General features: G+C 34.0%; 1 protein-coding gene across 15 annotated transcripts in view; it reads right to left on the bottom strand.

Annotated features, from left to right (window-relative positions):
* The window catches only part of SNAP91 (synaptosome associated protein 91), a 150,951-nt gene that overhangs the window by 65,034 nt on the left and 71,538 nt on the right, over positions 1-14,379 (bottom strand). For all 15 annotated transcript variants that reach the window (XM_078155259.1, XM_078155260.1, XM_078155253.1 and 12 more), the window contains one exon: positions 4,883-4,953. In XM_078155259.1, coding sequence (XP_078011385.1) covers positions 4,883-4,953 — 71 coding nt within the window. The remainder of the gene's footprint in view (positions 1-4,882; positions 4,954-14,379) is intronic.

Raw genomic sequence — 14,379 nt, 5'->3', positions numbered from 1 at the left:
TTTCACAACTTGGCCTCCTCCTACTTTTCCAGTCTTCTTAGACTTTACTCTCTATCTACTCTATATTCCAGCAATATCGTCCTACTCGCAAGTTTCTTGAACACGACATTCCATCTATGTCCTTGCACTGGCTATCCCTATGCCTGGAATGCCCCTTACCTCTGCTTCTTGGCTTCCCTGACTTCCTTCAAAACTCATCTCAACCTACTGAAGAAGGCCTTTCCTAGTTCCCCTGGTTGCTTATGCTTTCTTCACTCATTCAAATTGCCTTCTATCATTTACCTGTTGTATTTACCATTAAAATGTAAGTTCTTTGAGGGCAGGAACCTTTTTTTTTGCCTTTATTCATATCTTCAGAGCTTAGCAAAATACCTCACGAAAAGTAAAAAGTCAATAGATGCTTATTGACTTGACTCTTATATGGCAATAGCCACTACATATATTGCTGTTGGCAGGGCCTCAAATGATTTTAAACTTTCTGTCAAATATTGTGAGAAAATACATTCATTTGTGATAGTTATGGTAAATAACGTTCTTTTTAAATGTTACTCTGTTTTGGCATAACTGGTCTAGCTAGTTGGAATCATGCCATCAAATCCATAGGCATTTTAGAATTCTCATCTAAGTATTCTCATTTCCTTTTTGAAATCATCTAAGACACTGGAACTGTTTTTGTCACCTGTCTCATTATTAGGTATAATTTCTAAAGTTTGTATTAAGTGAAATTTCCAATGACCTCAGATTTTCCAGCTTTCCCACTTCTGGTTTTGGTAGCTCTATTTCATCTAAACTAAACTTAGAGATAGTTATTTTTATTATTGTCTCATATTGGTCAGTAATGCACTGTTGTATGACTGGGAACAAAGGGTATTATTGATACAAAGCCCTTGCCTGCAATTTCTAAGCTCAGTTTCTCAATTATGGTATATAATGAAAATATTCATGTCTTCAATATATTTCATACACACTTGCTGTTTGCTTGCTTTGGTGGTCAGCACCATATGCACCAAAGTATTTCTAAAAGGTAGGGTATTAGTATGATTTTTTCCAATGTAAGTTGTCTTCTTGTAACAGAACATGAAGGAATACCTGTGTCAAGCCGATCATCATGGTTTCAAGTAGGGCCAGCCTATTTCTTCGAAAGAAGCAGATGAATTACAATGACAGGGATCCTAGCCCAACCAATTAGAATAATCAAAACCTAATTCACCAGCATTTCATGGCTCCAGGGATCCTGCTAGGCTTTTACAATTCAGGGCACACAAAGTTCCTGATCTCTCTCTCTCTCTACTTATCTCTCTATATCTAAACACAGATATATAGATATATATATACATACATATATATATACACATATGTACATATATGTAGATATGTATTATATATATATTTATTTCCCTTAATTTGCCACAGACATGGCATTTCCCTAATTTTCCACTGCTTCCCCTCCATCATGACATGGACTTTGGGCTGAACTAATTCAACAGAGGCTAGACCTTGTAAATTAAGATTTTTCTATTGGCTAAAAATATGGATTCTAAGTTGTGACTAGATGGTGGCAAAGGTCTACTATACAGGTAAAATACTGTGAAGCTATGATTTTGTAAGATTGGAATGTTATTGCATAAAAATAGAGCATTTTATTCATTAAATGAGATAGAATACTTCACATTCTACAAAGTAGAAAGCTCAAGTTTTCCCATTAAAAATGACAAAAAATAATTTCAAGAATCCTGGGCTTTCTAAACTTTAAATAAGAACTAAAACCCTTCATAAACAAATGAACAATTTAAAGTATCAATATTTTCTGAAAAAATATTTTAAAATTAAGTGCTATCTTTGTGCTTCAGAGACCTACTTCCATCCCATCCCCCTACACAAACCATGGCTTTTAAATGGCTTTATTCTAGAACTCAATAATTTTTTAACAAATTGTTGTTAGCCATATAATTCAATATAAATGAGCTGAGTTTTATACTCTGTTTTTTAAATTTCAAAAGTGTATAAGTAGAACATGCTTTGTTCTTTATGTATAAACATAGTCCTAAATTGGTTTCATTTTCTGTATGTGACATTTTCCCTTAATAAAAGGAACAGCTTCATAAAGTTGCCACAGTTGCCTTAGATAATAAATATTTTAAGACAATATTCAAATCACTAACCTAATGATAAATTTTGTTTCCCTGCCTACCTCTCCCCACCACCCCAAAAGGACGGTCTGGCATACTGAAAGAAAATAGAATGACTGCTTCAGATATTATCTTATAGCACTTGGCATAACTTAGTATGGATCCTTGATATTCCATGAAGAGCATTAAGTAGGACAGGGATTTCCCCCAAAATATTAACATTAAGGAAAGTAATGTATGGCAAAAATGTCCTAGAAAGTGAGTTAGAGTAAGTGGGGATAAGTGACATGAAATTCCTTCCAGATCTAAAACTCTAAACACACAGCTATAGAAATTTCAAATGCTTCAATTCTACTTGCCCAATAAATCTGATACTATTCTTGAACTAATATTGAGATAAAATTAAGTATCTACCTGATAATCCACATGTCATTAAATATATCCTAGGCCTTTACTCTCAAAAGGAAAGCTACAGAAAACCAGTCGGGTTTTCCTCATCAATAGAACTTAAGTTAAAGTAACTCAAGATTTAAAAAAAATTTTAAAAAATAAAAGCACATAGAATGAAATACCTTTTTGTCCATTGGGAGTTTTTCAAGAGATAAAACACAAAAGGATTTTGTACAATGTTATGTAAGGATTCTCAGAAGAATACCAGAGAATAGGTTATATAATCCTGGAGATAAACAGGTCATCAACATAAACTTGTAGGTTTCCTTCTACGAGCATATAAATCTCTTCTCAGACTTACAGATCAGACTTATTCTATACTGATGATACCAAACAAAAAAAATCTATTTTCACGAAATTGTCCTTTGATAACTTTGTCAAACTTGTTTTTGTAAAACTTTACAAAAAAACACACTGTAAAATCTTTGAGATTTTAGAACCAAAGACCAATATATTTCCAGGAGAAAGTTATTAAAAATTTTGCCCAGTCTCAAGAAGGCACAAATAGCAACCCACCATAAATCTATGCCATCTATGCTGAGAGACCGAAAAGCACCACTGAAAAAGATAACACATAGAAACTTGACGTTTAGATATTCTAAATATATTAAGTTCTACTTTATGAGTATTTTTGCATACACAGTAATAACTGAATGCAAAGTAAACACTCAATATAGTACTTACCCATCACTTAAGTCCCCAGGTAAGCACAAATATAGAAAAACGAAAATAGTTAACTACTCAAGTCTGTTAATTTTAATTAGGGATAAGAAGATTAACATAAGGCCAAAAATGCACTGGACTAACTCATAATTCAGGGGGAAAGGATTTTTGATAGATATAAGGTGAGCTGAAATGCAAAGGGGAGAAAAAGCATCTACTCCATTCAAAGGGTGATTCTAAAACAAAATAATTATATTATGAACTTTTCTCATATAAGGTTATACAGCCTTTTGTACTGTAAAAAATGTCAGGCACTAGCTCCCATAGTAAATTATATTTTTTAATAATACAATCATAACACGTGGACATATTAAAAATGTCAGGAGAAATGCATAATCTTTTTCTCAGGATAAAATTCTGAGATCTAGGAAACTGGATAGAAAAAAGGAAAAACATACTGTGATGGAGTATGGCCCAGCTAAAATCTCTCAACAGGTCAAGGTCCATCAATCATCTGAAACTTATTGGACTGTCTCCATTGACTTTTCTGTTCTCAACCTAGTATGTTTGTTTAATTGATGGTTCTTATAACCACCAACAAATATTGATTATATAATTACTGTATGCAAAGTACGATATGGAACACATAAAGAACAGTATATAAGGCACAACAGTCTCAGCTCTTTTGACACAAAAAATATCTAAAAAAAGCAGAAAAATAATTAAGTATGTTAGAGTAGGGAGAAGAACGACTTCACATAAGTGTTAAGACTTGAGTTAGATTCTTATAGGCAAAGAAGTTGAAAAAGGGAATTCTATGGAAAAGGAATACTTCCTTCAAACCAAGGAAATAGCAAAATGTAAGGCCTGCTAAGCACAAGGGTTTGACTGCTGTTAGAGGGCCCAGACTTCTCTAAGTAAGCAGCAGGAAATAAAACTAGAGGTGTAGGGTGGGGTCAGGGCCTTGAACTTAGGCTAATAAGTTTGGATTAAAGGCCATAGTAAGCTTTTGAGTAGGTGACTGGCATGACATAAATGTAGAAAGATAAAATCATCAGCTTCATGAAGAACAGACTGAATGGAGTGATCAGAGACAAGGAGACAGGTTAGGAATTTATTTCTATATCTACTATGGAACTAGTAGCCAATTAAAATGATGTTTCCAGAACCTAGTTAAGGTAACAAATTGTATTTGTGTTCATTTGTCTTCCCCAATATTCAGTTAAGGTCCAAGGCAGGAGGGGAGACAGTTGCTTAAGAATCCCTACATAGGAAAAGTGAATAAAAGAAAATAAACCATTAGGCAGAAAATAGTGTCAACAAAAGCTTTTGGGTGATTAACTCAGAATTGCATTCTGCCAACACAGAAACTCACATTTTGCAAGTCAATTAAAAATCAGTTAACATAAAAAATCATTAAGATTCATATTGAGCCAATCTGATTGCTACCAAAACCAAAATTCTATTATTTCAGTTGAAAAAATTTGAAAAATCTCCTAATAATAAGAATTGGAGAAGGAAGGATGTCATTTGTAAATGACACTATAATTTTGTTAAAAATAACTTTTTTTTTAAAGCTAGTAAAGATCCCCCCACAACACATACACATACAAACTTTAGAATATACAACTAAAGCATACTTGTTTCCAGTTTTCTTTCCTTCTAATGTATTTAGATGCTGTTCAAGTGTCTCCATAAGACTGCTCGGAGCCTATAATGAAAAAGTAAAAGTGAATGTCTACATTCTTTTCCCTTAGCCTGCCAAAGTTAAAAACCCTGGAACTAGACTATAACCATGTCCTAGAAATCCACAGTTGGGTTCTACTGAACATGTAAGGTTCTCTCAGATAAGGTTCTTTTGATATTGTAATAATTAAACCCTACTATACAGGATCCAAGACAGATTCACATTATACTTAATTTGACCCTATAGTAAATAGTGTTATTGTGAGGTTTGTTGTTGTTCAGCTGTTTTCAGTCCTGTCCAACTCTTTGTGACTCCATTTGGGTTTGTTTGTTTTTTTAACTTTGGCAGAGATACTGGAGTGGTTTCTCATTTCCTTCTCCAGCTCATTTCACAGATGAGGAAACTGAGGTAAATAGCATTAAGTGACTTGCCCAGGATCACACAGTTAGTAAGTGCTGGGGTCACATTTGAACTCAGGAAGATGAGTCTTCCTGGCTCCAGGCCCAGCACTCTATCCACTGTGCCACCTAGCTGCCCTTTGTGAGGTTCCAGCATATCAAAGCACACAAGGCAAAAAAAGTTTAATACTTATACTCAGAAAAATTTATCAGCTAAAGTTCAGCACATCCATTCCCATACTAAGAACATAAGAATAGTTAAGTGAATCCAAGATAGAAACATATTCCCTAAGCAAATTTAAAAAACTGTAGTAAAATCTTACTGCTGCACACCTGAATGAAAACACTAAGGACAGGGGAAAAATAGGGAAAGAAGGAATCATGGTAAAATAAGCACAAATCTTTTAAATGGTTAGTAAGCACAAAAATGTTCTTTTGTTGAGATATAATTTAATTTAAACAACAAAATAACTTTAGTCTATGTAACCAACAATACCAAAAGATAATTAAAAATATCTCAAATTTATTTGAGACATTATCTTTTTTTTTTTTTTAGAAAGACTCAAAGATTACCTTAAAAATATTCTAGGCAATACAAATGTGCAGAATTTTGCTGCATTTGAAAGAATAGGTCCATACAAATATTCTAATCAATTTATCTTAAAACTTTAGAAATTTTAACATTATCTTCATCATGCTAACACTCAGATCCAAAAATTTCACAGACATTTACAGGACCGTTAAATTACCTATTCATAACTACAAGTGAAATGGTATGTAAACTAATCAGGATTTCTTTAGATATGAAGATTATTTTTAAATGGGCTTCAAGGAAGCAATCATTTTTTATCATATTAACTGTCATAATAGAAAAAAATATAATAAGAAAATTCCACACTAAATAATTATACAAGATACACTAAATTAATTTTAGGTCAAGAATATAAAAATATATTATTTTCATAGTTTTGGAAGTTCATGCTTATATAATAGCTAACATTTACATAGCGCTTACTAAGTGTCAGGCACTGTGCTAAGTGCTTTACAATGACCTTATTTGATCATACATCACCAGAAATAGGAAAAGTTTCAAACAATATGTTCAATAAAATTATAGCTAAATCTGTAAATAAGTCATTAATACAGAAGAGAATGCTTTGGAGTACAACTCCAACCTATTCAGGATATCCATTTCCTCAAAGAATAGGTCTCTTGGCAATGGAGAGGCAGAATCCTGGGGTGACTCACTTTGCTAAATCTTCTAATTTGCAATTTATTGTTAATTTGAAATTGTACATTTCTATTCCAAAAGCAACTTACACTACTAGTTAATAATAAAAGTTAATATTTACATGTCACTTTAAGGCTTTAGGTTCAAAGTTTGTGAAGTGTTTCACATATCTTATTTGATCCTTACAACTCTGTGAGGTAGCTGCTATTATTATCCCCATTTTACAGATGTGAAAACTGAGTCTGAGAGGTTAATGATTTTCCAAGGATCATACACCTAGTAAAGGAAATGTGACAAATTTTGTCAAACCTAGTTAAGTGAAGAAGTCACAAACTCATCGGTGTAGTATACATTTTTTTGACCCATAAAATATAAGACCCTTGAGGGCAAGACCTGTTTTTCATTTTTGTCTTATCCCCAGCATCTTTTACACAAGTGGTTAATATTTATTGGACTGAATAAAGTTTTCAGTTGATCAATTTGATTTTAATCACATCAACTACTTAGAAAGAAATTTTAGGACTTATTTTTTGAAATGAGAAACCTTCCCTCAAATATCAGTGTTTCTTATGGTTACTATTTGCTGTAACAATCCTGATATTACATTATAATTTCAGATACATTGTCAAGAGAATAAATGTATATGTACATATATAACCCCCCCACATACACACACACACACACACACACACACACACACACACACACATATTGCTCTTCACTTATCACAGAATCAACTCTTTCAGCAAAATTAAAATTTGGGTTTTAACTATGAAGACAAATGTTAAATGACTATTTTCTAATTAAAAAAAATTAAACAGTAGTGTAACAAAGTAGAAAGTGGATAGAAAGCATACAATTTACACTTGAATAAAAGGTTGACTTTACTTTTTGTGCTTAAAATATCAAAATGCTTTTTTTATTCTGAGGGGCAATGAAATTCATTTCAAAGCTTATTCTTTAAAATAGGCTGAAAATCAGATTATGTAATTTTTATTGTCTTATTTCAACTTTACTCTGCATTACAAATTCTTAGGTAAAAGAATTAATTATGTATCAGATTTCACAATATATAGAAATAGCTAAAAGACAAAAATATGTTAGTATATCAATAAATTTGTTGTTGTTCAGTTGTTTTCAGTCCTGTATGGCTTTCTGACCTCATTTGGCATACTGAAATGGTTTGCCATTTCATTCTCCAGCACATTCTACAGATGAGGAACTGAGGAAAAAAGGGTTAAATGACTTGCCCAGAGTCACACAGCTTACTAGCTGTGTCTGAGGCTGCATTTGAACTTAGGAAGTTTAGGCTTCCTGATTCCAAGCCCAGTGCTCTATCCACTGTGCCACCTAGCTGCCCACATTAATAAATATCAGGAAATAATATGGACCAATTTAGATACTAAACATAAAATTCACTGATTATTCTCTTGTAATATTACTTAAATGTCTAATTTTTTAAAAAGTCTAAATAAAAACATTATTTGAATTCAAAGAGATTTCATTTTAACAGAAGAGACAACACTTACATATATAAGTATATACAAAATATACATAAGATAAATATAAAGCAATGGGATTCGAGGAGGGCACTTGCAACTCTGTTTTGAAGGAAACAAGGGATTTCAAGAAGCAGAGGTGAACAAACCATGCATTTCTGACATGGATAGCGGCCAATACAAAGGCACTGACCTATAAAGAATAGTAAGAGAGCCAATTTTTCTAGATCATAAAATGTGGCATAGGGAACCATGTACAGCAGTATAATAGGGCTGGGAGGAAGGTTGGAACCAGGTAAAAGTCACAGAGGAATTTACATTTTGTCCCCGATATAACTAGTAAAAACTGGAATTTACTGAGTGACATGATCAGTTTTCACTCTAGAAAAAGTGCTTTAATAACTTCGGGAAAGATGGTTTGGAACAAGGCAGGATTTGAGGCTGTGAGGTCAGTGAATGAATGAATGTAACATGCCTACTACATGTCAAGCATTGTGCTAAGCACTAAAAATACAATAAAAATTAAGAAACCACTTCAAGAAGTGATGAGGGCTTGAACTGGGGTGGTGGCCACTGGAGTAGAGAGAAAGGGAGAGATGTTCAAGACCCTGTGGAAGAATAATGACAAGATTTGGTAATTAAGTGCACATATAAGATGAGGGAAAGAGGACTCAAGAATAATGCTGAAGTTGAGAACCTAGGTGACTGGATGGTGGGGAACCTGGTTGAAATATGGAGGTTCAGAAGAGGTGTGGGTTGGTGGGGAAAGATGATGAGCTCTGTTTTGGAAAGGCTGAGTTTGAAATGCCTACAGAACACCCAGTTTGAAATGTCCAATGGAGACCTGCTAATTATGATTGGAGGTCAGGAAGAAGAGGATCAAGTTAAAAACAACCTTTTTACTACCATATATGGCTTAGGAGAATTTCTATCTGATCATAACTTCAATATGGCTGATACAAAAGTAAATAAAGCCAACATTTAAAAGAAACATAGAATGGAAAAGTACCTCAAAAGTTAACTATTTAAACCCCTGCATACTAACAATTCTACTTAGGAACCAGGTAGAAATAAGTTCATCCTTTTCAGTGGAAAAAGAGAAATTACTTCGACTTTTTTTCTTGAAAAAAATTTCCCCCCAACAATTCAAGGATTATGTCTCAAATCTCTGGTAAGAAGTTCACCACAATGTCCCTGTCATTGTTACAGGAAGCACAAGAATACTCAACAGTATGCTGGGTTACTCAAGTAAAATAGTGTCAATCTAGTAGACAGTAATTGAATTAGAACACAAATCCAAAGAAAAAAAGGATAGCTTTTGAGAAATAGAAGATATTAGTAACAGTATATCAGAGTCACAAATTCACAAGTGTCAGTCTTTAAAAGAACTTTTATTACTAGTAGTTTTCAGATCAGTCAGAAAAGTCTAAGAAGCTTTTCATAAGTAGAGATCATAAATTTAAAATGTGTACCCAAAAAGCAAATTAGTACCTTCCCAATAATCCTTTTGGTGGAAAATAGAACTGATTACAAGAAGAAATATGATAAATAAGTCAAAAGCAAGAGGAACTGACTTACAGATTATTCAGATTAATTTGAAAATTTAAAATTTTTTCCTTGGTCAGTTCTTTAAAGAAAGCAAACAATATTAAGTGTTTAAAAGAAAAGTAGCAGTTCTGATATCAATGTAATCTTCAATCTTCATCTTCTCACACCTAAAACTTGTATGTCTCTTCGAAAAGGTTAGTAAGAAATTTCAAATACATAGCTACATTTACAGGTAGTTATAATGAAAGTTTAATGAGATAAAAGGGCCTCAGATAACCAGTTTGATTTCTCATGATTCTCCTATATTTTCTTGGTAAAGAAAGAAAAAGGTACCCATGTAATCCCTGCCACCTCTTTTGCATTCCTGGGGTCATCAGGAACATTTATTTTTCTCAGGTTTCAAAAAATACGTATTTCACCTTCAAATCAAGGTAAATCCCTGCAGACCTCATGTTCTCCCTTCTCCAATAATGCTTCCCCTCCCCCACCCCCACTTTCTAGACAAAGATCAGACAAAGATAGAAAAACTGTCACAGAAGATAATTACTTGGATACAACTCATCTATATCACAGATTCAGAGGTCAACCAGATTCTACTCTAAACTTCTAAATCAGGCTTAGAGGCTCCACTCCAATCAAAAGGTATAAAGATTTCTGCCCAGTCTTGGGACATTTGTGAGTTCTAGCTGACCCAGGGTTTCAAATATTCCTGAGGACTGCCTCAGAATCCAGTTTAGTTCACTTCCTTTGAAGTTAATACAGTTGTTACGGTGAATCCAGAATTCTAACTGAAGAGAATTCAACTAGCCTCCTTAGGTTCTCCAAACCAGGGGATAGGGGCACATGCCAAATTATATTCAGTTCACTTTAGAGTACAGCATTAGGATCTGTAACCTTTTAAAAAATGAGATATTAATAAATCTTAAACTTCAAAATTCTAAAATCAGGCAACAATTATTTATTGAACGTCCTGCAAACAAAGCAGTATACCAAACAACTGACTTGTGTTTTAAAGGATACCCTCCCTATATATTTAAAATTAAATGGAGCTTAGAGGGGTTATGAAGTATGATTCACGATTAACTTTTTAAATTTAAAATACACTTGGGTTGTAACTATAAGAAGCAACAGCAAGAACAGAAAGTAAAGTGCAACTTTGGTTCTAATCTATTTGTAGCAAAAATCTTTGTATAAAAATCACAGCATACTATTTAAGTTCTTTCTGGTTGCTCTTCCCCATATGTAAAAAAACACATTATGTGAATGTGAGAATAGAGATAAAATACGCATATATAAAATTTTTTATGTGCTTGGAAAAAAGGTGTTACTCAACACAATATTAGAATGTATCTATGATCTCATCAATCTGGATGTTCCCTCTACTGATTTCACCTCAGCAACATCTCTCAAATATGTCCCCTTCTCTCCTCTGACACTGGCATCACTCTGGTGCAGGTTCTTACCATCTCATGCTTTGATTACTGCAATAGCCTGCTGGTGGGTCTGCCTGCCTCAAGTCTCTTCCTCTTCCAATCCACCTTCCATTCAGCTACTAAAGTGAATTTCCTAAAGCACAAGTCCAATCATGCTGCCTCCTTTCTCCTTCCTACTCAATAAACTCAATATCACCTCCAAGATCAAATACAAAATTCTCTGTATGGCATCCAAAGCCCTTCATACTTTCCAGTCTTCTTAAACTGTACAACATGACCCATACTCCTCAATTCAGCACTGGCCTCCTGGCTACTCCACAAAACAAGACACTGTCTCTTGGCTCCAGCCATTTTCTCTGGCTCATTCCCATGCCTGGAATGCTGTCCCTCCCCATCTCTGCCTACTGACTTCCTTTAAATTCTAACTAAAATCCCATCTTTTACAGGAAGCCTTTTCCAAACCTTACTTCTAATGCCTTCCCTCTCTTAATTATTTATTCATTATACTGTATATAGCTTACTTGTATACATTTGTTTGTTGTCTCCCTCATTAGACTGTGAGATCTTTGAGGGCAGGGACCGTCTTTTGCTTCTTTTTTTTCTGTGTCCCCAGCTCATCTCAGTGCCTGGCACATAGACACTTAAAAATGTTTACTTGTCTGAGACTGCCCCTTCTGCACAAATATCCATGTTCTCCTTTAAGTTTGACATAGGGGTTCACCCAATGTTGTTTTCTCCTAACTTTACCAAATTACCAGTGGATCCTTTAGGCTGTCCACTTGTCATCCCTCACTGTAGCTGAATTAACTTATTTTAATTTATCAACAATCACTTCCATAAGCTTTTGAGTTTTAAATTTTTCTCCTCCTTCTCTCCCCCCCACCCCAAGATGGTGGGCAATCTGATATACATTCCTATTAAACATGTTTTCACATTAGTGATATTGTAAGGAAGAATTAGAACCAATAGGAGGAACCACAAGAAAGAGAAAATAAAACAGAAGAAAAAAATAGCAAATAGTATGCTTTGATCTGCATTCAAACTCCATAGTTCGTTCTTTGGATGTGGATAGTATTTTCCATCATGAGACCTTTGGAGATGTCTTAGATCCTTGCATTGCTGAGAAGAGCTAAGTCTATCAATGTTAGTCATTGCACAACGTGGCTGTTATTGTGTACAACGTTCTCCTGGTTCTGCTCACTTCACTCAGCATCAGTCCACATTAGTCTTTCCAGGTTTTTCTAAAGTCTACCTGCTCATCATTTCTTATAGCACAATAGTATTCCATTACATTCATATATCACAACTTGTTCAGCCATTCTCCAATAGATGGGCATTCCCTAAATTTCCAATTCTTTGCAACCACAAAGAAAGCTGCTATAAGTATTTTTATACATGTGGGTCCTTTTCCCATTTTTATGATCTCTTTGGGACACTGCCCTAGAAGTGCTATTGCTGGGTCCATTTTCTTTTCTTATCACACACTTGCCTAATGACACTTTTTTTCTTCTTCTTTGAAATTCTTCAGTGGTTACATATTATAACCTATTCACATAGGCAAGGTATTTCTCCATTGTCCTCTGTGTGATATTCATTTTAATTTCTTTATCACTATTATAGTCTACGACTCCTAGCCAGAAAACATTGGTAAAATATTTATATTTAAAAGATCTGCCTTGGTTTCTGGAAGAAGCTTAGGATCACTGGTCATTGAAGCAGTTTTGCAATTTCCTGAAAGCCATCCAGTCCACTCTTCTTCTCTCATTTAATCCTGGCCCCAATTTACTGTTCATTTGTGTAACCTGTTCCAGATACAAATACACACACATATATAAATATATGTGAATGTATATATATGTATCACATATAAATGTGTGTATGTATATATATATATATATATATGTATATGCTTATCCATCAGATCTATATATTGTCTATTACACTCTGGGCAATAGGCATTCTTCACTCACATGGAGTTTCTTGTGTGGATAATCTGGACAAGCTCTCAAGTGATCATAACTCTCTTTCAGGAGGAGATTCTTCCACGTTCTGGGGCTTGGTACATCTGGCCCAATGTTATTCACAAATAGGAGCATCTGAAAGACCTCACTATGCACAAAGAACACTTCTTGAACTTTGATCTCTATCACAATAGTAAATAACTTTGGCAAGAACACATCTCTCGGTTTTACACTTTACCTGATCAAAGGGTCACTGAATAAGACTTTTTCTGTTTATCTTTGAAGAAACCTTAAATGATTTTGGTGTATGGATGAAACATCATATTCAAAGAGTGCCCTTAACATGGTACTTTGTTCTACTAAGTCAATACTTATTTTCATAACTAACCTGAAAAGTGAAATGTAAATTAAAATTGGTATTAGTGCTACTGGAAAATGAAACCCAAACATGTCGATATATCTTTCTGTAATAAAACCATAAATGAATCTCAATTTCTAAAAAGAAGGATCCTAAAATAAGGAGTAGATTTTAGGCCATTTCCCAATTTTAAAATTATACTACACCTAAATGAACTCAGATGAACATTTATTTTGCTTAAAGATCTCTAGATAAATTTGCCCCTTCAATATATCAAGCACTCCATTATTATTTTACAGCCATACTTACTAGCTAACTGCCATTAAAGACTATTCAACACTTCTAAGAGCTGCTCTGTTAAAATCACTACATTCTATGTTGTGATTATTTTGTAAATAAATACAACTTGAGAAAATGTGTCTAAAATTTAATTAAAGCATATTTGATAATCTCCAATGAAGTTCTATTCCAGTGCCTCCCTCCTTCTGGAGGTGACTCTAGGTTCTCAAAGGTTTTGCCAGGACAGCATAAACTGTGGCAGGTGCTTCCAAATTGTAAACAAGTATAGGTCTAATAATGAACTGTACCTGGGTTGTACTGAGGCCAGCTCAAATTGGCTCTTGAGACACAACTGTTAAATATTTAGGGTAAACATTTTACACCTTGGAAATCAGCAAAAGCTACAAATCAGGCCTTGATACATTGTTCTGTTGAAATCTGTTTTTCAAATTTCAAAAACAAATTTGTTTTGTGAAGTTTGGATTCAGTCAAAGAGTCACACTTGAGGACCTAGAGGGCCACACGTGGCCTTGAGGCTGCTGGTTCCCCACTACTGGTGTAGACTTAACAAAGTGATGGAGAAAATGATAATAATGAAGATTAAACTTAAATTTAATTTCTATACAAAACTGACAAAATTTAGTTTTAACCACATTTTCATTTCTATAATCATCTTATTTAGTTACGAGTTTCAAAAATCTTACTTTAGCATAAAATATTCACACTAAATATAGCTACCATCA

Source organism: Phascolarctos cinereus, unplaced genomic scaffold (assembly GCF_003287225.1).
Source record: "Phascolarctos cinereus isolate Bilbo 61053 unplaced genomic scaffold, phaCin_HiC Scaffold_5;HRSCAF=322, whole genome shotgun sequence".
Lineage (NCBI taxonomy): Eukaryota > Metazoa > Chordata > Mammalia > Diprotodontia > Phascolarctidae > Phascolarctos > Phascolarctos cinereus.
Note: the sequence above shows the minus strand (reverse complement) of the source record. Positions and strands in the feature narration are given on the sequence as shown.